A 21,655-nucleotide genomic window follows, 5' to 3' on the forward strand; every position below is an offset into this window, starting at 1 on the left:
GGGAGTGAGTGGGCAGGGGAGCAGGGTAGGGGGAGGGTATAGGGGACATTTGGGATAGCATTTGAAATGTAAATGAAGAAAATATCTAATAAAATAATTTTTAAAAAAGGAAAAAAAGATATTCATGCTCTTTCACACCAGACATTTTTGCTCTGGGATTCTACAAAACATAGACATAGGGTTGGGGGGTGGGGGTTGTAAGATCATGTCTTCTACATAAGACAGAGAAGCTGCAGCCATGAGACCTCAAAAATACAGCTGCCCAAACAAGACCTGAATGATGACATTGGTGGACATGCCGCCATGGATGGGGGAATCTCGCAAGACTCCATCCCTAGATGATGGGGTATAGGCAGTTAATGGCTACCAAGAGATGGGAAACCAGGCTTCTCTAAAGATGAGCTCCATAAATTATCTAATCCCAAGCAGCCAGCACTAAACGCGTACACACACAGGCCCCATATGCCTTCTCCCTGTGCCTCTCTGTTTCTGTTTCTGTCTCTGTTTCTATGTACATGCGTATACATACGTGTAACAATAATTAAAGAAGAAGTCATGAGTTTGAGAGGGAGTGGGAAGGGCAGGGGAAGAGTTTGAGTCGGGGTGGAAAGGTTGGAAATTATGTAAATATGGTACTTATGAGATTTTCTCAAATTTCAAACAACAACAACAACAAAGTGGGCTGGTGTAGTGGCCCATCTGTGATGTCGCCCCCCACCCCCACCCCGGGGAGATAGAAACTATGTAAGCTGGCTAGCTAGACTGGCTGACCATCAAGAGACCCAACCATAGGAAGTACAGTGGAGAGAAACTGAGGAAGATATGTGATATCAACCTCCAACCTCCATGTGTATGCACACATACGCATGTGCCCATACATGTACACATATGTGCCTATACATACATACGTGCGCACACGTGCACACACACACACACACACACACGCATATACACGCACACACTGCATAGACGTAGAAAAGTGTAAAATGTGGACATAGATTTACAAAGGGGAGTGTTGGCTGAAGAATACATCACAGTGGCAAGACTGGGAATGCTCTAAATCCTCAGGACTAAGAGTGTCAATGGGAAGTTCCTAAGCGTCGTCAACCTTCCACCTATAGGTGGCTCAGCACCATTTCCTGTAAGTGGAAGAGGCCAAGACACCCAGTTACATCTTCAGCATCATCTCTACTCTGCATAGCTCCAAATGCATTCAGAATGGGAAAAGCAGTCTTCAGGGAGGCACTGAGGTGTTGGCTTGGAAACTGCCCTCCCCGCAGGCAGGACAGGCCGGGGCAATACTTGGTGGAGCCGATTTGCCCGTCTCCCTCACCCCGCCTGATCCAGAGCTCGCTAATTCCTTGTACTGACAAATCACTGTCACTGTGTGTGTGTGTGTGGGGGGGTCACATGAGCATTGTCTTTTCTCAGCTTTCCACAACAAACAGTGTATTTCTTATAGGACTCCAAAAAGCATAATCACGGGGGAGAACAACAGCCACCACGTGTGAAGATTAAAATCATGCTGCAAAGCAGGAGGAGGTCCTCATAACAGCCAGGGGACAGGGGGCCCAACATCACAGCCTGGCCTCATTAAAACCAAGGCAAGGCTAATGTGGCTGAAAACAGGGCTGGTGATGCCATGGAGCACCAGGAAGCCTGGTGTACCACCCACAAAGTGGGCACTGCATAGCCACTTAAGAGACTGCAGGCAGCACCAGTAGCCATTTACACATGGAGCAGCAGTGTGTGTGTGTGTGTGTGCATGCCTTCACATGTGTGTTTACACACATGCATCCCATATGTGCATATGTATGCATGTGTACCACAGGACACAGGCACCGGGGGTTGTCTATCGTGGAAAAAAAAAACAAAAATAAGATAACCTACATGCTCCCACAGGAGGATGGGAACACACGCAAGAATACAAGCATGCTCTCGACAAGGAGTATTTCCATTTAACATGGAGATTAGCTTTATAACGGATTATGTGAATGAACTAAAGCCGACATGGTAGCACTAGTGAGGAAGCTGGGCATGCTGGCTCGTGACTGCAATCCTAAGACTGGGAGGCTGAGGCAGGGGATCACCCAGCATCACTCCGCCTGGGGCTCTGCCGGTGCAGCCCTTGCCCCAGCCTCAGTGGGCCTCACTTCTCTGGATGCCAGATCTTGTTCTGAGAGCTAAGGTGCTCTGAATGCTAAAGCCAGCAAGTGAAATCAAAGTCCCGGGCTTCTTTAAAGCAAGGAAACACTTCCCCACCAAGTAGAGGACACGGCTTCCCTTCCAGCACTCCACACAGTCTTATCACGGATTTTCATTCGGGTTGCTCTAACGAAGATGGACGTTCGAAATCGGCTGTCCCTGTGAGCTGCTTTGAGGGAGGGTGCCTTACCTCATCCTGGAAGGAGCTGAAGTTCTCCAGGAAGTATTTCCAGTGTATGTTGGGTGTTAGGTGAAGTCTTAATCTCCTCAAGAAGTAATGGTATTGGTTATCCGTTAGCTTTTGGCATACGCTCCGTAGGACATCTCCAAATTCCATAGCCTTTACGAACCCTGTGTCCTCTTTATCCAGTGCAGAGAAGGCCTGAAACATCACAAAAGCAGAGGAAAAACTGGCAAATGCTCCTGGCCAATGAATGCCCCAGCCTATGCGTGAGGGGCTGTGCCCACGCCATGAGCGGAGCCGTCATTCTGACACTGCGGGTCGAACTGTGCGGGAATCATGACAAACCGTGGGTCGAGTCGTGCAGCCGTCAACTGCAAAGGTGTAAAAAACGTGCTATAAAAAGTATGTACACACTTCTCCATCTGTCGAAACAAAATCATTCATTCTTATTGTACAGGGAAATATATATCAGGGTGGTAGATTAAGATGCTTTCTTTTAAAGTAAAAATTTAATGTGCCTGCAGCCCACGAGCCCAGCTCTCCTGAGCTTTCTTTTCTTGTTCTGTGCAAGTGAGGCACACCTTGGAGCAGGGAGTGTATGAAAGCAAAATACCACAGAGCTTTTTCAGGCAGCCATTGAGGCAGCAGGGCACAGCAGGGCACATTGGGGCACACCGGGGCACAGCAGGGCACATCGGGGCAGTCCCTGGCCTGGGGTTGTTCAGCTAAGTCCTTGTCCTCTCTCAGCTTCAGCACATTCTCTGTCGAGGTGGACCTAGCTGAGGGTGGTTGTGAGTGAGTCTTTGGCTGGGAAGTACAGGGATGTGGGCACCAGGGGCACAGCTGTCTGGAAGAAGATCCAAGCAAAAGGAGCTTCATGCCATCAGGATGCCAGAAGCCAGGTGATATGGGGAGATGGATACCATGATGTCCTGGGAACCTGAGAAGCAACATGAATCCAGATACTTAATCCAGATACTTCTAGGGTCAGGGCCTGAAGCTCCCTGGGGTCTGTGTGTAAACTCAGCCTGCTAGGATGTGGAAGCTAAATAAGAAAGGGCTTTGAAATCTACAAAACATTGTGAGGGTATAGTATTGTGATGTTGTCTGGAAACAAGACATCTGTGTGTGGCGTCTGCAGTGGCTTTTAGCCATGTCTTTGCATGCCCTGTCCTGTCCCCTCTGGTGGTCGTCCTGAACCAGCCTCACCCCTCCTGTTCTTCCCTACCCTCAGCCTCCACCCACCCTGAGGCTCACCTGCCGTACACTCTGCTGTAGAACCTCACACCACACAAAGAAGAAACCACTATGGTTCCTCCCTGAGGCCCACGGTCCCTAGCTTCACAAACATCCCGAGAGATGCTAAGCTGTGTCCCTGAACACAAGAGCTCTGACCCTGCATGGTGTTCCAAGGAAGGGCCCGTATACAGAAACTGGGAGACTTGGCCAGTCCTGAGACCGACAAGCCCGAGAACGCCTGACCTCCTGTAGCTCACAGGGATACGGCACCACGAAGCTGCCTTCCCCTTTCCTTCTGGTTAATGACCTTGGTTGCTAAGTCCTCACAGAGAGCTAGATACTGGTAGCGTGTGTTTTATAGGATAGAGGCCAAGTTCTGCGCATCTCTCAGCTGGCTCGTCCACATCCACCTTTCTGCTTCTTTCCCCATTGCTCCTCCCCTTTTGGATCCAAGCTCCCACCTTAACCCCCTTACACTGAGGGAGTAGGTGGATCTCGTTTACCAAACCAAACCACGTCCACATTTAAATCTAAATTTAGAGGCGGCCTTGGAAGCCTCTTCGTCTGTGAGGGCTTCATAATCTAATTTAACCTTGGTGGTGCGCAATAAAGTAACACATCTCAGAGAAACACCTCCACGGCCCTTTCCCAGAGGAGACAGGGTTCTTTCTATATAGATCACGCTAGTTCTATTACCTGCAGCCATTCCCCTGCCTCAGCCTCCCAAGCCATGTGACAACTGGCATGAGATAGCATGCCTAGCTAGACCTTTAATTCCTTAGGCTTCTCAGATTTGGAGAAGAGGGCATGGGCAGGTCCTTCTCTGCTTCCAGCCACTCTCAGAGCCCTGCCACCTGTGACCTGTGAGGCTATGGCAAGTTCACTCACCCTCAGCCTCAGTTTCCCCTCCTGTAGAACAGGAAGAATGACCCCCAACCTGCACACTAGGCTCTAGGAGAGATAAAGTCCATGGGGCTTGGCACCCCACCAGAGATCCTTGCAGGCAGAGGCGTGGCTGTCTGAAAAGCACTGGAAGCCCCCATCAGCCCAGAACCCTCCTGGTGTGGAGGCTAGGACGCTGCCGTGTGTTGGGGGTCGGGAGGGGATGGGAGGGCTCTTCTTCGTGGGTCCTCGTGCACGTGGCCCATGCTGCCTCTAACAATCTGTTAGTCCGAGCTGACTATAGTCACCTTGGGTTGGTGTGCCCACCTCAAGCACCCACCTGTGACCCAGGCTGGGGACACACTTTGAGGAGCATGGTTCCCAATCACTCTTTCCAGAGACACTGTCATGACTCAAGGTACCCCATCAGGCAAACGGAGTCACCCATAGGACAGTGGGTAGAATACCCTTCTCCTCAGATGGTCCATGGCCTCTGGGTTCCCCCACCCCCACCGAACAGTCTCTGTAACACAGCCAGTCCTGTTCAACCTCTTGAAGGCCACTTTTATGTCACTATGGGTCACTTGCTTGAGCACACTGAAGGCTCCTGGGTTATATGTGTCACCACCATCCAGTTTCTCTGTCCTTTAAAATAAATTATCTTTGTCTAGGAATGTGGGCGCCTATGTGTCAAAGTGCAGGTATGGGCACGGCCCGAGGTTCTGGCCTCACCTTGCCCTTCCCATGAGACCGGGTGTCTTTGTTTCCTCTGCCTGACCCCTGTGGCCTCAGCTTGCCTGGTGTGTCTGCTGTACCCACAGCAGTGGGCTGGACAGAGCCAGGGCAGCTTTTCACAGAATAACAGTGGAGGCACAGTTGCTCCAATCAGCAATCTCATCTAAACTGAGTAGATGCTCAGGAGACTGGAGAGAGGTAGTGGGGTCGCAGGGGTCGAGGCTTGGAGCCCTCCCCCCCCAACCCCACCTCCCCCGGGAGGGATGGAGGTGTGACTTTTACAAGACGGGGCTCTTTGCAAACTGTCATACCTTTACCAAAGCAGGCTGGGAGGACTCCACCACATCCTGCATGGTCTTTATCACCTCGTCCGGGGTCAGCCTAGAGAAGCTGACTGGCAGCGAGCTTTCTTCCTTCTCCTTTGGGCGAGCTTTGCTGGCCCAGCTGATCTCAAGTGCTCTCAAGAATTCGACAGGGTCGATGTGATTGGAATGCACACTGACGTCCAAGCTTCCCCACAAAAGAAAAGAATAGTCATTGGAAAAAAAAAAAAAAACGTTGCTTATTCATTCAACAAACAGTTGCAGAGTATAGAGGCAGTGTGGGAAAGACAGTGATTCAAAGAGGTTGGTGCCCTCCCTTCTGGAACATGCCCACAGGTGCTGCTTTCTGATGTGTATACTTGAAATATCACCACAAGGAGGAACAAGGGTGACTGGGGGATGCCCCAGAGGGGAGGCCACGGACTGCCCTGTCCTGAAGACCCAAGACCTGATGGCTGGGCACTGGGGTTCAGAGCTTCAGAGGGCAAGAGATAGCAAGGGTTGCTGGGTAAAAGATGGATGCCAGCCCACTGCTGGTGCATTTGTGGGGAGGACAGCCTGATGAGGATAGTGGAAATAACTGGGCAGCAGCCAGCTGAGCTACAGGCTGGACAGGGAGTCCCTGTCACGGCAGAAGCTTTAACAATGGGTGTGCAGGGAGGTGTGGAAGTGGGACTCGGAAGGGAAGTATATCAGAGATGGCACACGGATGGGGGAACTGAGGCAGAGACACTAAATTCTTCCCCAAGCCTGGCCGAAATGAGTTGTCAAGCCAAAAGCTCTCCCAGGGTACTGTGCAAAAGCTATCTGGCTTAATATTTTCTCCATTAAAAATTCCATCTCAGCGTATGTCCCCACAAGGACATCCGTGCAGCGACAACAGCCCCTTCACGCCCTCAACTCAGACAGAGAAACAATTCCCTCTAGGTCCAAGAGTTCTCCACGAGCACTCAGGGATGGGGGTGTTAAAGACACCGGAAGTCTCATGCCTTCATGGTCCCTGTTTCTGGGGCTGGGGAGATGTTTCAGATGGGAAAGTGCTTGCTGATAAGAAAACAGATCTGATTTTGATCCTATACCTGTGTTTTTCATTTGTTTTTTGTTTTTTGTTTTTTTTTTTTTGAAGGGCTAAGTGTGGAAATGGAGACGTGGATGTGTGGGGCTTGCTAGCACAGCCTACTTGGTGAGTTATAATCCAGTTCTCCGTCTCAAAAAAGAAGAGGTAGGCAGAACATGCATGTGTATGTACACACATGTGTGCACAGAAACAAAAGGTTGCTACTAATATGATTACGTTTTTTTTTGGGGGGGGGGCCTGAGTGCCTGCATTTTCTGTCAGCTGGATGGGAGCGAGCATCCAAGGAGAGAAGCCTGGAAACTGGGGTAGAAGGGAAGTTTCCAGTGGCTGGGATGCTTCTAAGAGAGACGAGAGCCTTGCCTTGCAAGCTGCAGCTGTGGAGCGGCCTCGTCTGCCTGCGTTGGCATGGATCACGTGACAGGGACACAAGGACACAGACAATCAGTGCTGCTTCATGCGCAGGGAGGAGCTGCCAGCGTACTATTAAGATACAGCAATAAAGCAAACGCACATGCGAACCTCCTTGCTAGGGCTTAGAAAAGTCTATTTTGGACCTAGGAAAGAATAATCTACATGTAATTACCAATAGCCAAGATGTTTATCATCAAGGGGTCTTTGAGGAGGAACAAGCGACTGAGTGATGGGTCCTTATTAAGGCTTCCATGCGCAGGAAAGTTGATCACCCATTGAAGGGTGGAGAGCAGTCTGGGGGCTTTTTGTGTTGTTTATAAAAGTATCGAGTCTATCTACACTTTAACAAGACTCTCTCAGAACCATTTAACTAATTACTTATCTGTGTCTATTTTCCCATGATTTATTCATTGAACACATGAATTCTTATTCAACTAGAAATAGACTCAGAGAGAAGACTCTTAAAGGAGAGAACACGTGAGCACTTCAAGATGGTCTGGATGGACCTCCATTTCCACACATATCTACCACACAACATATGCACATACTCCATATATACACACACTCCATACATCCCACAAATATGCATACACATACCACACACTCATGCATGAGACAACATACACATTCCATACATACCATACATGCATATATATATTACATATATGCACGTACTATATATACCACATATACACCCACATGCATACAGATATACCATCGTAGTATATACTACATGTACCAATAAACACACATGCATGCACATATCCTATGATACAATTATATACTATAATACACAACATACACATACATAAAATATACTCTATACACATGTACACACAATACAGACACATGTACAAACACACACTCAAAGGTAGTAGGTTTCTACAGCTTGCATATAACGAAGCAATGTCTTCAAAACCAGAAAATTATTTTCTCCCTGGATTCCAGATGCATACAAGCTGTATGAGGGGCAGTTAAAACATCCCAGAATGAAACAATTCAAGAAATGTAATTCTTGTCTAACATTTTCTAGAAAATTACTTCAGGAAGGACCGATCCCAGCAAAGAGAGAATGGAAGCCAGGAAATCAAAGACTGGGTTGAGCCTAGACTCAGAAACCTGGCCCCCAATCCAAAAAAGAGAAACTGAACATAGTAAAAAGTAAGAAATACAAAATAAGCGAGAAAGCTCGAAACCAGGAGGGATCGAGTCTTGGCGCCTGGTCAACAACAGGAGCTACATCAAGAGAACGTCCCAAAGTCTCAGAAGACAAAAACAGCGTGCTCTAGGACACTGAACACACTGAATAGAGAGAGACATTTGTCCCGGGGTGGGCTAGGGATTTATCGGCAGTGACAAGGAACCAGTACACTGAGCAAACGGGAGTAATAATTGCATGACCCTGGGGAATGTACTATGTAGAAAGGAGAATGTCGGCTGACCATGCTAAGGTGGATTCTGCTTGCGAACCAACCACGGCCAGGTGCGGCAATTCATGGTGAGCCATGCACCAAACTCTACGTGCTTGTGCAGTGGACACTGGGGAATGAAACTTGGCAGGAGACGGTGGCGACACCGACTAAAGCCCATGAAAGTCAATGATGTAAGTAAAAAAAAAAAAAAAAAAACCAATCAGGAAGTGTAGATCTGAGCTTGTCATCTAGAAGATCTGAGCTTGTCATCTAGAAAAGGGCACATCCTGCTCCAGGGCCATCAGCGGAAAGCCTTGAGCTCCTGACTGGTGGGGTGGGAAGCCACGGTGGCAGGACGGGGCAAGGGGCTGCAGCTTTCAGTGGGGAAGCCCTGAGCCGGGCACTGAGAGAAGTTAAATCATTGTCAAAGGAGTCTCTTTGCTTGTGGCTGAAACACACAACAGCGAGCAGCAACTGGAGGTCTCCTCGGGGTCATGGCTGTGTGAGAAGACTGAGGAGAAGGGAAAAAACCAGGATACCAGCCTGTTAGTCCAGAGAGGAGCAACCAGGATACCAGCCGGCCTGTTGGTACAGAGAGGGACATACTAGGAGGAAAGAGAGGGGAGGGGAAGAGAGGGAGGGAGGGGAAGGGAGGGAAGGAGGGAGGGTAGGCAACCTCTTCAGAAGGCTGATGAGCTCCTCCTCCTTCAGGGGACACCCACATTCCTGCAGCACCTTCTGCACCCTGCAAAGGGCGACGGGCTTGGACTTTTCCATTGCGTTGAATGCCTTGCTGATCTCCTCATAATGGTCCATGAGTTTCTCCCTGGAAGAGAAGCCACCTCAGACACGTTAAGTCCAGGAGAAAAGTGACTCTTGATGCCCACTCTACTGGGACAACCTGAACCCTCAGCCAAGAGCTATTATAGAAGGTATTTTGCGGGGCTGGAGATGTGTTTGTGTGAAAAGTGTGGGGGGGGGGTTCCCAGAGAAAAGCTATCAGCCTCCGTCGCCCGTCAACAGCAGCAGCGCCACCCTGGAGAACCACCAACCCTGCTTTCTGTATTAAGAGTTGGTACTTTTCAAAGGGAACCAAGGGTTTAACACAAGGATACTGCTGGTAAGAAAATGCCTCTGCCCTCAATAAATGCTTGTGTGCGCCTACTGTGTGACATGTGCTGCTGTGGATGCTGGGCACACAAGGGCCTCAAACAGGCAGCAGAATTAACATGGACGTGGGGACAAGTCTGGGGATGTGGGGAGGATGCGTGCACAGCCCTGTGGGTTGGTGGGAAAGGAGCTGGAGAGAGGACACACCAAGCCCCACGGTGGCAGGAAATTGTTGTTCTAAATACTAGTCTCATAGGGACACTAGCTGGCCAGCACCAAAGTGACAGGACTGGAGGAGGACAGTGATCAAGGGCTGTGGACAAAGCACCCTGGGACACTTCATCTTGTCATCTTATTCATTTACAATTTTATTATCCGTGTTTTATGATTTCTAAATGACGTGCTTGTACATGCCTAGATGTGGGTGTGTGTATGTGAGGGTGGGTACGTAGCCCCCTTGGAGGCCAGAAAAGGATGCTAGATCCCCTGGGTAGGTGTGGCTAACCTAGGGTGGGTGCTGGGAGCAGAACTCAGCCGAGGTCGAACCCCTGAGCTGTCTCTCTCAGCCCTGGCTTCACATTCTGGTCAGGTGTGTCCACTTCTAGAAACAGAGCCACCACCTGGGCATGACCCACAGAGCAGAAGCCAGTGTCCCAGAGTGGGCTGACGCCAAGGATCTTCTTAGTAGCCTCGCCAGGAGCCTCAGCCCACGGGGTAGATGAGGACAGACAGTGTGGGCTCAGGGTTGACTTTCCTGCAGCCTCTAGTCAAGGCTCTATGGTTTACTCTGGAAGGAGACTCTGCCTGACCTTAGTGGACGGAAACAGTACGGAGGGGGCTTGCTTGGTAGAGTAGGTGCACCTGACTTTGATCCCCACCGTCCATGGTGAGGAAGACAGGTGTGGTGGCCTGGCCCGCAATCCCAGCACCAGGAAGGCAGAGACAAGCGGATCGCCAACCAGCCCAGCCTGACCGACAAGCTCCAGGTCGCTGACAGGCCCTGTCTCAGAGGAAATGGAGGATTGAGCTTGAGGCACCTCACCTGAGGCTGACCTCTGGCCTCCACATGGACAGCACACACATGTGCACACCTGAACATGCATCCCACTGACCCAGCGGCGCCTACTGTCTCAGTCAGGGTTTTAGTCGCTTCGACAAAACAAACAAACAAAAAACAAAACCATCATGACCGAAATCCAAGTTGGAGAGGAAAGGGTTAATTCGGCTTACACCTCCACATCACCATCGGACAGGAACCCAAGCAAGGCAGGAACCCGGAGGCAGGAGCTGATGCAGAGGCCATGGTCCGGTGCTGTCTATTTGGCTTTGCTCACATGGCTTGCTCAGTCTTTCTTATAGAACCCAAGACTACCAGCCCAGGAATGGCCCCACCCACCATGGGCTGGGCCCTCCCCAAATTGATCACTAATTGAGAAAATGCCTCACAGCTGGATCTCCTGGAGGCATTTCCTCAACTGAAGCTCCTTTCTCTCCGATGACTCTAGCTTGTGCCACGTGAACACACCAAGCCAACGAGTTCTACCTACCTAGTGTGGCCCACTAGGTCTAAACTGCATCATCTCTACTCTTGCACGTCTCTGAGCACCCTCCTCCTAAGCCACTGAGGAAAAGGCCTATCCCACGGGGCTCAGGCGGCATCTTGGTTCCTGGTTGTCCCTCGGGGCACAGAATGAATGGGTCATCGGTTTCCAGCATTGGATCTGTTCTGGTTCTCGTCCAGCACTTCCACTTGGCATTTGAGGGACGGCTCCTTAAGCAAGCCTGGAAATGGACCACTGAACCCAAACTGTCGGACTGCAGGAGGGGCAGGCTGCCTCGAGGCACTGGTCAGGTAGGTCGGCTGGGGGAGAGGCATTGAGAGAAGCTATGCGGAGGTCCAGGCCCTTCCTTCCCCTGTGGGCTTCCCATCTGCAAGGGGCTGGGGAGTCTGACATCTAACCCGGGTGAGGCTGCTGGGTGTAACCGACAGTAGATGCCTTGGGATGCTTACAGCGTCCTGTGGAGCCAGCCGCAGGCTGCGTGCAGAGCCCCTGCTTCTCATCACAATTCTCCCTCACTTAACTTCTTCAAAATGAAAGCGGCTGAAAGCGGAGAGAATCAAAACAGTTTTTTGGAGATCCATATTTTTAGAAAATTGAGGCATTCAGCGTTTCTTGGACTGGCTTCTGAGCGGCAATTATTTCCCTTTCAGGGTAAACATGTGCACGGAGTAAATGGGGGCTTGGAGCAGAGATGGTCGCATCCCGCCAAACAGAGCTGCTGTTGGCCCACACTGGGCTGTGGCGGCATCCTGGGGGTCACGTCCTCTTCTGGCTCCGGCTGGTGACCTGGTAGTCACCAAGTCCTGTTGACTTCCTTCTCTGCTGTGCTCACCTGCTGCTCCCTGTAGGCCTGTGCCAGGTGGCCGCTCGCTGGCTTTTCTTGTTCTCAGTCTTAAGAGCAGAATAAAGGCCCGGAGATGAATGCAGGATCACAAAGGCCTCTGCTTCGCTGGCAACACGCGCTAGGGCGACTCCTAGCAGAGCTAACTCCCTGAGATGGAGGTGAACATCTCCGCCCCTTCAATCCATCTACCAGTTGGATCTGGGTTCATGAAGCCAGTCTGCCTGATGGGCAGCCATTATTTAATGACGCCTGCAAGCCAGGGTTTCCTGCGTGTGATGGTGTGTGTGGAGGCCAGAGGTGGTGCTGCTGGGTGTTGTGTAGGTCCTTGGAAGCCACCATTTTGTTTTGTTTTGAGGCGGGGTCTCTTGTTGGCCTGCATCTCTCTAGGTTAAGACCAGCTGACCAGTGAGCCCCAGAGGAACCCACTTTTCTCCACCTCTTTGGCCCTGGGATTACAGGCAGGCAGGCAGGCACCACTGTGCCTGGGCCAAGTGTCTTTGTTTTGGAAATGGAGCTGCTCCGGTCTTTGTGTTCTCTGGTGAGACGGTACCACTGAGGCAGGAGGCCACGCTAGTGTGCATGGATTGTCTGGTCCCGAGGTCAGAATGTAGTGTGGCACACGGACCACCAGCACAGAGGAGAGAAAGTGCGTACATACCAGAAGGGCCAAGGGGCCTCATTACTCACACATGGGGGATGTGGGGGGGAGACAGGCATGAAGACCCTCGTGGGTAATGAGGCCAGCCCTGTCTGCTGAAGATAAATTCCACTTTTCATCAGTTTGTGGCATATTTGATTTATACCAGCCTTGTGCGCGTTTTACACTGAGTTTCACAAGCTCAATTGTCTGCCGTTTCCGTGGGTGCGGTAAGTTCCACATAATCCAGGGGTGCGTTTTGCCTGCTTGCCCTGTGTCTCCCTCGTTTCTTCAGCAGCTCCTCTCCCACACTACCTTGGGTGTCTTGATGGGGGGGGGGGGGACGACGATACTGATGATGAGAGCTGAGTCCCACCACTTGAAATGGCAAGCAAGGGGCAGCTGCACGCAGGTAAAAGCAAGAGGAGCCACATACACAGTAGCTTTGCTTTTACTCAGTGTCTCCCTGACCTTGCTGGCCTCTGTCTGAACACATTTCAACCCCTCCTGGCCTGGGGGGGGGCATGGTCACACGCACCCCAGTGTGTGCCGCAATGGTTTCGATAGGCAGACACCAGCTCATACATACTCCCCCGAGGCCAGCATGCTAGCTCCGGATGGAAGAGGGTTTCCTTGGCTGTGAGTCACCTGCTCCAATTGCACACAGCTTTGGGCTATCCTTGGGATAAAGTCCTCTAAGCAGAAATGGCGAGTTAAACCGCACACCCATCTATCCCTCCACGCACTCTTTTGAACGTGTGTTACGTGGTGCCTGTGGGCTATCACAGACATCGTATAGTACCTGCGTTCCAGATGGGTCACGGCAGGGTGCAGGCGCCATGCAGTGTCCAACTAGGAGGGGCAATGCTGAATGGAGGGGGAGGGGATAAGATATGAAAGAATGTGTGAAAAAGTGGCTGTCTGGGGAAAGACATGGGGTAAAGCTTCCTGTATCGTGGCTCTTTAGCAGAGCTGGTCTCTAGGCTCAACGGCGTCACATGCAGCCTTACAGGAGCCCTGTCGGCCCTGTTAGAGCAGCCTTTGCTGTCTGGGCGAATGCTCGCAGAGCCCAGAGGCGGCACCGCACCCCCCACGCTGCCACACCCACCTTTCAGTGATCTGCTGCAGCTCCTGGATTTCCTCCTGGACCTGCTTGGGCTTCGTGAAGTGACCCAGGAAGTTGAAGTAGTCTTCCTTGTAGGGCCGGTGGACCTTCGGGGAGTATCGGATGCCCAGTCTGTGCAGGAACTCTTGGTACGTGATATAACCCCTTCCCTCGGTGTCATAGCTTTAAAGACACAAAGACAGTGCTGTCAGCGGGTGCTGTCCGAAAGTGAGCTGGCACTCGGGGGCCAGGACCGCATCGGCCATTTGGGGGACGTCTCCCTTGTCAGGTACAAGCAAGGCCAGCAGACGTCACAAATGCAGTCCCAGCCCGTGCCTCTGAGCCTCTCTGCACCTAGGCTTAACAGGGTCTTTAGGTGATCCCCAGGCCCACTGACTTGACAATCAGAGACATGCCCTAAGAGAACGGACCCAAGGCACACATCTACCATGCTTTATGGGGACACGGTGGCAAACGCAGAAACCGAACCTCCCTCTGCTCTCATTTTTTAGTCCAGTACCTCTGTGTAAATGGAGTTAGACTAAGGGTTAGAAGAAAATCTTTCAGGAAGCATATTCCACCTTGAAGCCTCAATAAAGGAATAGCACTTGATTCAAGGATGTTAAAAGCCCCCCATCTCCACTTTGAAGAGCCGACAATTACACATACCCAGCAAGAGAGCCTACAAGGAAAACAAGATAAGAACTGTGTGCTTTGTGCCTTTTAAGTCATTTTCTGTTATCAAGATTTTTCTGAATTATAATTCATTAAAAAGGGAATAATGGAGGTTTTATCTCCTGATGCTATTCACATAGAATAGAATTACTTCAATAAAAATTTGAAGGCAAATGGGCCATCTTCTTCTTCTTTTTCCTTTTTAAAGCATTTGTTTTTAACAGAAAGGTCTTGGTCTACAGGTAACCAAGGAAAAAGTGAGATCTGCAGATGGAGCTTTTCCTAGATTGATTCAGGAGCTCCAAGGGACAGCATCTTCTAGTTGAGGCATTCGAGCCTGATTCCCCTGAGAGGATGATGCTGGGTTTTAGAGGCACTGCTCTGAATGGCACCTGAAGAGATCCCTCCAGAATGGCCACACTGTACCCTGCCTGTGAGGGGAGTCATCTGTTCCCCCTGAGAGTGCTCATTCCTCAAAGGCAGAAGGCCAGCAGCTGGGGTATGGGTGCGAGCTCCTGTGCTTCCACTATGCAAAGAATGCCGGGAGACAAATGGCTCTTATCCTGCCCAGAGCTAGTGGGCCTGCCTGGATGCCCATAGACAGTATACAGCACAGGTCCCACTGCATTCTGCGGACCCACAGCTTCCCTTCAGACCTGCCTCTGACATGGGTGAGGAAGTCGCCCTCTGGTGGCTTCTTTCCCTCAGCTGAGGGAGCTCAGGGTGCGCTGGTACCTGTGAGCAAGGCCCTACCAATTCCCAGGAGCCATGGCAGCCCTTGAGGGCAAAGGCTCAAACAGCTGTGTTATATAGGCTCGTTATCACTTAGGACTAGCCCAAAAGCCTTCCCAGGAGATCGACATGTGTGTGATCAGCGTGTGTGTGATACCTTCATACCATAACCCAGGAGATTACAGCCTGCCTTTACCTGTGAGCTTTGCTTTTTAAACAACGCACATGGGGGTTGGAGAGGTAACTTGGTGACTAAGAGCACTGGCTGCTCTTCCGGGGGACTTTTGCGTAGCCATAACTCTAGTTCCGGGGGATCTGATGCCCTCTTCTGCCCCCCTCGGGCACCAGGCACACATGTAGGACACACACACAGTCATGCAGGCAAAACACCCAATGTATAACATTAAGTAAATAAAAAAAAATACATTAAACAGAGCAAAGTACAAAAAGAGCTCCTGTCTAAGCTCAGGGCTAACCCTAGTCTGCCAGCAGGGTGATCTAGCATGAGACTCAAGGAAGATTCTCTGGACAATGTTCCCAGGACCCCCAGTCCCACGGGAGGGCTGCTGACACTCTCCCTCTGATGATCTATCCTGGTGAGAGGTTGGGGGTGGAGAGGAGCCTTTCTATCCTCCCAGGTTTAACATTCCATGATCCTGGCCTCCCTTGGATTCTTCCGGGCTTCTGGGGGCTGCCAGGCAGGGCCTGCCAGCATTGCTGTTGCTATCTGCAAGTCGAGGGTGCTGAGTCCAGGTCATGTCTCCTGTTACAGGCAAGCTTCCTGACACACCACTGTGCCTTAATCATTGCTCCCGACTCTCAGGTCCCTGAGGCAGGCTTGCTGAAGCCACGTGCCGCTTGTGTGTATGTGTGTGTGTGTGTGTGTGTGTGTGTGTGTGCGCGCGTGCGCGCGCGTGTGCATGTGTGTGTGTGCCCAGACGGTGCACTTCTGAGGCACAGATTTCCCACACAGCTTGCTCTCTGCCGTGACACTTGGGCTGAATGAAAAGGCACTTCTTAATTACTTTATTAATGAAGATGGCAAACAGGCTCTTCTCATCACAGAGACATGGAAGAGCAGATTGCACAGTCGCAAAAAAAAAAAAAAGTACTGCGATGAATGTGAATAATCGTAGAGCTAATTCTGCTTACATAACCTCACCCTTCATTATGCAATCCTCTGTGTAACATTAAAAAAAAAAAAGCCAACTGTCTATAAAGGTTGAATTTTAAAATCACTGAGCAACAGATACGCCAAGGAAAACGTGTCCTGAGCAGAGGCCCCAGAAAAGCTTGCGTGTACACACAGGAGTGGTCAAAAATTCAAGGTATAGGCAGGTGACTCTGCCCATGTGCTATGCAGTGTGATCAGTCACACACAGGATCTACACACACACACACACACACACACACACACACACACACACATCACTTGCTGAGAGTCTTGGTCCTCTGTGCTATTTAGACAGTGGATTCTTGCCTGTATCTCACGAGGACCTGGAGGACCCTGGCCCCAGAGGTAAAGGGCATGGTCAAGGATATGGAGCATGACCTGCAAATGACCCAGACCATATGGAGAGGGACCAGGAACCTTGCGCAGCTGGGCTGGGAGGAATTCTCTATGGGGCCATCTTAGAGAGTGGTGTGATGGCCCAAACATCTGCTCTTCAGAATGGAGACTGGCCAACTTTCTAAGCTGGTGCCCACTAGGCACACACAGCGAATCCTGACAGCAGTAGGTGAGGTGGCCTCTGCTGTAGTTCTGTCCTGTGTAGGCCACTTCTGCTCTCCTAAGCATAGCACTCTCACCATGGGACATAAGGCTACTCTAGTGTCTACTGGAGTATCCCGACCTCTGACAGGGTTTCCAGGCTGAGCCTCGTGACTGACAGGTCCCCCACAGTGAACCTCTGTTCCTGTGTGTCTGCCCCAGCCAATCTTCTAAGGGGCAGGCCCTAGTTGCTCAGCCTATCCTTCCTGAGCATCCTGTGCAAACATCACCCAGTCGGCATCTAAGGAGGGTATTGCCTTTAGCAATGACAGAAGCCACCTCACATCCTGTTAATGGAAAACAGGGGTGACAGCCTAGAGGGTGGCTTCTTTGTCAGAGCTCTTGGTTAGATTTGAAGGCTGATATACGGCACTCACTGCAGCTTTCTGGGGGCAGCCTGATGTTAGGACAGCCAGAGGGGAGGCTACAGATGCCCCGAGAACCCCTGAGGGGACGTCCTCACTGCCCGCAGCGGCCCCTGCTGTAAAAATGGAAGACAGGCTTGTTCTCACCAGCAGCCCTGAGGGGCAAAGCTAGGGTGGGGGGTGCGGTGTATGAAGAGGTGACATCCAGTCCAGACACCTGATGTCTGTTCTCCTTGAGCTCCTTTGAATAATCGGAACCCTTCCTAATCTGAATCTCCCTTTGGCTGACTGTCCTGCCCTCAGGTGCCTTATGTTCTCCACACGCATTGCAAGGGGTCCTCACTGTCTCTGATGGAGCCCAGGGCTGCGTGGCTGACTGTGTGAGTAGGGCATCACATTCCAGGTGCTTCTGCCTTCTCACACTGCCTCACACCCAGGCTGCTAAAGGCTGGCACTACCTCCTCAATCAATCCTCCACACTTCTCTCCCCCTCCCTTCTCCCCTCCAGTCTTCCTGGACAGCCTGCAGCCACCTCCTGCTTGGCACCAAGAGCCCCTGTTGGCCTCTGAGCTCCAGGGTGGTCTCCTGAAACTCCCTCCCTCACTGTGTAGCTCAAGAAGACTTTTTACAAATGGGCATGTCCATATTGTTTTCCTACTGGTCTCTCAGCTCTCAGGACAAGGTCCACTGCGACCTGGCCTTCATGGAGTTCAGCGGCCATGCATGGCCACAGCACACCTGCTCTCTGGATGTCCTACTGTCTTCTAGATGCCCTGGTGTCTGAGTTAGGGTTTTATTCGCTGTGAAGAGACACCATGATCAAGGCAACTCTTAACAAAGGATGACATTTAATTGGGGCCGGTTCATTGTTATGTCCAGGCAGACATGGTGCTGGAGAAGGAGCGGAGATCCTCAGGCAGCCGGGAGGGGATCAGATTCCCACACTGGGCAGAGCCTGAACATAGGAGTCCTCAAAGCCCACCTCCACACTGACACTTCCTCCAACAAGGCCACACCTCCTAACAGTGCCACTCCCTATGGGCCAAGCATTCAAACTCATGAGTCTGTAGCGGCAAAACCCAATCAAACCACCACATTCTACATACACCCCAGTCCCCATAGGCTTGTAGCCACAACGTAATGCAAAATGCATTCAGTCCAACTTCTAAAGTCCCCATAATCTATCAATGTTTTAAAGTCCAAAGTTCTAAGACTCTTCTGAGATTCATGCACTCTCTTAACTGTATCCCTTCTAAAATCAAAAAAAGCAGATCGCATACTTCCAACATATCATGGCATGGGATGTACATCACCGTTCCAACGTGTTGGGAAGGGAGCACGGTGAGGAAATCCTGGACTAAAAAGCAAGATCAAAAACCAACTGGGTGAACTCCAAACTCTGCATCTCCACGGCTGATACCAAAGTGCTCTTCACATCTCTAACACCCTTCTTCTTTGCTGGCTGCAGCACACTTCTTTCTCTTGGGCTGTTTCCACTCTGTGTTTGCAGCTTTTCTGGGCAGGTGTCCCACGGCTCTGTCATCGCTAAACTCTTGTGGGTCTCCAGGTCACTCCAGGCTTCACCTTCACAGCTTCTGGAACATGGCTTCTGCTGCTGCTGTTCTTGGTGGCCAACCCATGGTCAAGGGATCGCCAAAACAATGGGGTCTTCTGCTGCAGCTGGGCTGCACCTTCACCAATAGCCTCCCATAGGCTGACTTCATGGCACCAAGTCTCAAATTCTTTGTATGACCCCTTCAGTCCTGGGCCTTCAACCGTCACTGAGGCTGCACCTTCACCCATGGCCTCTCCTGGCCTCTTACAGTGCCAAGCCTCAGCAGCTCTCCATGACCCCTTCATGCCTTCAAAACCAGTACCACCTGAGTGATTCTTAAACAATACAAAGTCCAGCGGCCAACACAAGATACAACCTTGGCTGCCTCACACAATGGACACCCCTTACATATTCCTGGCTTCAGCACTTTCTTTAGTCATAGAGGGAAATTCCATCCTTGTTTCTAAAGCCAGAACCACATGACCAAAGCTGCCAAGTTCTGCTGTTTGCTGTGGCTGGAACATGACCCCTTGTTCAATTAGATCTTCATTAGCTTTCAGTTGTCAATGGTTCCCTTCTCTGCCTAAACTTGGCTGTTCTGGAACTAGCTCTAGAGACCAGGCTGGTCTTGAACCCAAGAGATTGCATGCCTATGTCTCCTGAGCGCTAGGATTAAAGGCATGTGTCAATTTGCATCAAAAGATGTGTCATTCCACCTCAAGATCAGGATCAGAAGCCCATGTCTTCCAGCCTCAAGATCCAGATCATGGGTGTGCCCTCCATTTCTGGATTATAGTTCATTCCAGACACAATCAAGTTGACAACCTAGAATAGCCATCACAATACATCACAATACCATCTTAGAATAGGTGACAATATCCCTTGGGGAACATTTTTTTTTTATAAAATGAAAGCTTGGCTGGGTGGGATCTTGCCCCAATGTCATTGTTCCCTTAATTTCATTTAATATCTTTAATCTGTTTATCTCCATAAATGGATTTAGCTCCATTCCACTTGCTGATGCCTCTTTATCTCTTGATCCATACATTTTGTATTTTTCCTTTGCTTGCTAAGTTTCCTCAAAATGCTCTTCATAGGGTCCTATGAACCACAGGACAGAGTCTACACTAAGCTGTTTTGAGCTCCCCTTTGCCAATGCAATTAATCTGAGTCTCTTCACTTTAGCCTCAGGCAGACTCTTCCAAAGGGCAAAAAGCAGCCATAATCTTTACCAAAATATCATAAAACAATCTCTAGGTAGTATATTAAAATTCTTCTCCTCTGAAACCTCTTGAGTCAGGCCCCCACAGTTCAAATCACCCTCAACATCACTGCCTCCCATGTTCCCACTAGTATGCCCCACTAAGCCCCACTTAAAGCATGATTTCCAAACCCAAAGTCCCCAAATCCACATTCCTCCAAACAACAGCATGGTCAGGCCTATCACAGCAACACCCCAGTCCCTACTACCAACTTATATCTTAGTTAGGCTTCAATTGCTGTGAACAGACACTGTGACCAAAGCAACTCTTATAAAGGACATTTAATTGAAGACGACGGCTTTAGAGGTTCAGTCCATTATCGTTATGACAGGAAACATGATAACATGCAGGCATACATGGCAATGGAGAAGGAGCTGAGAGTTCTACATCTTGATCCTCGGGCAGCCAGGAGGAAACTGGATTCCACACTGGGTGGAGCTTGAGCATAGGAGACCTCAAAGCCCCACCTCCACAGTGACACACTTCCTCCCACAAGGCCACACCTCCTAATAGTGCCACTCCATATGGGCCAAGCACTCAAACACTTGTGTCTATGGGGGACATACCTATTCAAACCGCCACCACACCTGGCTTCCAGCAGCAGCTGTCCTGGAAAATGACACCCTCCCCATGGCTCTCCCTGTTCATCCTTCTGCAGGACCCCTCTGTCCCACTCTGCTATTCCAAGGGGATCCAGACCAATGGATGGCAGGTGAGCTCAAGAGTCCTGCTGGGACAGTGGTGGTGGCAACTCCTGCTCAGTGACAGCTGGAACTCTAGCAGTTTCTGTGGTAGCACCCAGATATGGTTCATGTTGGGGTGGAGGCAGCTTTCTGATCTATAAAAGGCACCCAGATTTCCTCTGCACCCTGACACTAGAGTGTGGAGTTGAGTCGGGGACTGAGTAGCCCTCCTCCCCAGTTCCTCCTCCTTGGCTCCTGGTCCCTAAGTAGCATGGTCCCCTTTAGGCTTTCAGCTCTTCTAACATCTGTTTCTAGATGTTAGAAGCCTTGCATGGAGGCAGGTGACAGTCAGAATGTGTCACTCAGTGATCACGACCCTCAGTGAGTGTGCTAACGCTGGTGCATACCTCCTGGGTACCTGAGAGTCGATCATCACACGCCGAAGAAAGGCCATTCAAAGGTAGAACCAGAACCCTAAGCTTATAGCTCACTGCACTGTTAGCTCAGAGCTCATGGCACTGTTAGCTCATAACTCTGTTAGCTTACAGCTCACTGCACTGTTAGCTCAGAGCTCACCACACTGTTAACATGCTGGAGACTTAGGCATCAACACAGGGAGATATCATAATGGAACCTGGTTCAAATTAGCTAAGTCTAAAACGTATTTGAAAAAAATGGCCCTTACATCAAATCCTGTTCGGTTTAAGAGCACCCTGGGAAACTGCTCCAAGTTGTCATGGTGAGCTTATTTCCTCAATGAACAGCTTGGCAGCATCGACTGCCACCTCCTGGCATGGCCAGACTTGCCTCTGCCTCTCTGCCTCTCTGCCTCTCTGCCTCTCTGCCTCTCTGCCTCTCTGCCTCTCTGCCTCTCCTCTGCCTCTC

General features: G+C 50.5%; 1 protein-coding gene across 1 annotated transcript in view; it reads right to left on the reverse strand.

Moving 5' to 3' along the window:
- Efcab6 (EF-hand calcium binding domain 6) overlaps nucleotides 1–21,655 on the reverse strand; it is a 190,055-nt gene that overhangs the window by 26,036 nt on the left and 142,364 nt on the right. Inside the window, exons 23-26 of the mRNA XM_021217148.2 lie at nucleotides 13,731–13,910; nucleotides 9,146–9,295; nucleotides 5,557–5,755; nucleotides 2,396–2,587 (exon numbers count right to left, since the gene is read on the reverse strand). Of these exons, the coding sequence (XP_021072807.2) occupies nucleotides 2,396–2,587; nucleotides 5,557–5,755; nucleotides 9,146–9,295; nucleotides 13,731–13,910 (721 nt within the window). The remainder of the gene's footprint in view (nucleotides 1–2,395; nucleotides 2,588–5,556; nucleotides 5,756–9,145; nucleotides 9,296–13,730; nucleotides 13,911–21,655) is intronic.

This window comes from Mus pahari, chromosome 17, assembly GCF_900095145.1.
Source record: "Mus pahari chromosome 17, PAHARI_EIJ_v1.1, whole genome shotgun sequence".
In the NCBI taxonomy this organism is placed as follows: Eukaryota; Metazoa; Chordata; class Mammalia; order Rodentia; family Muridae; genus Mus; species Mus pahari.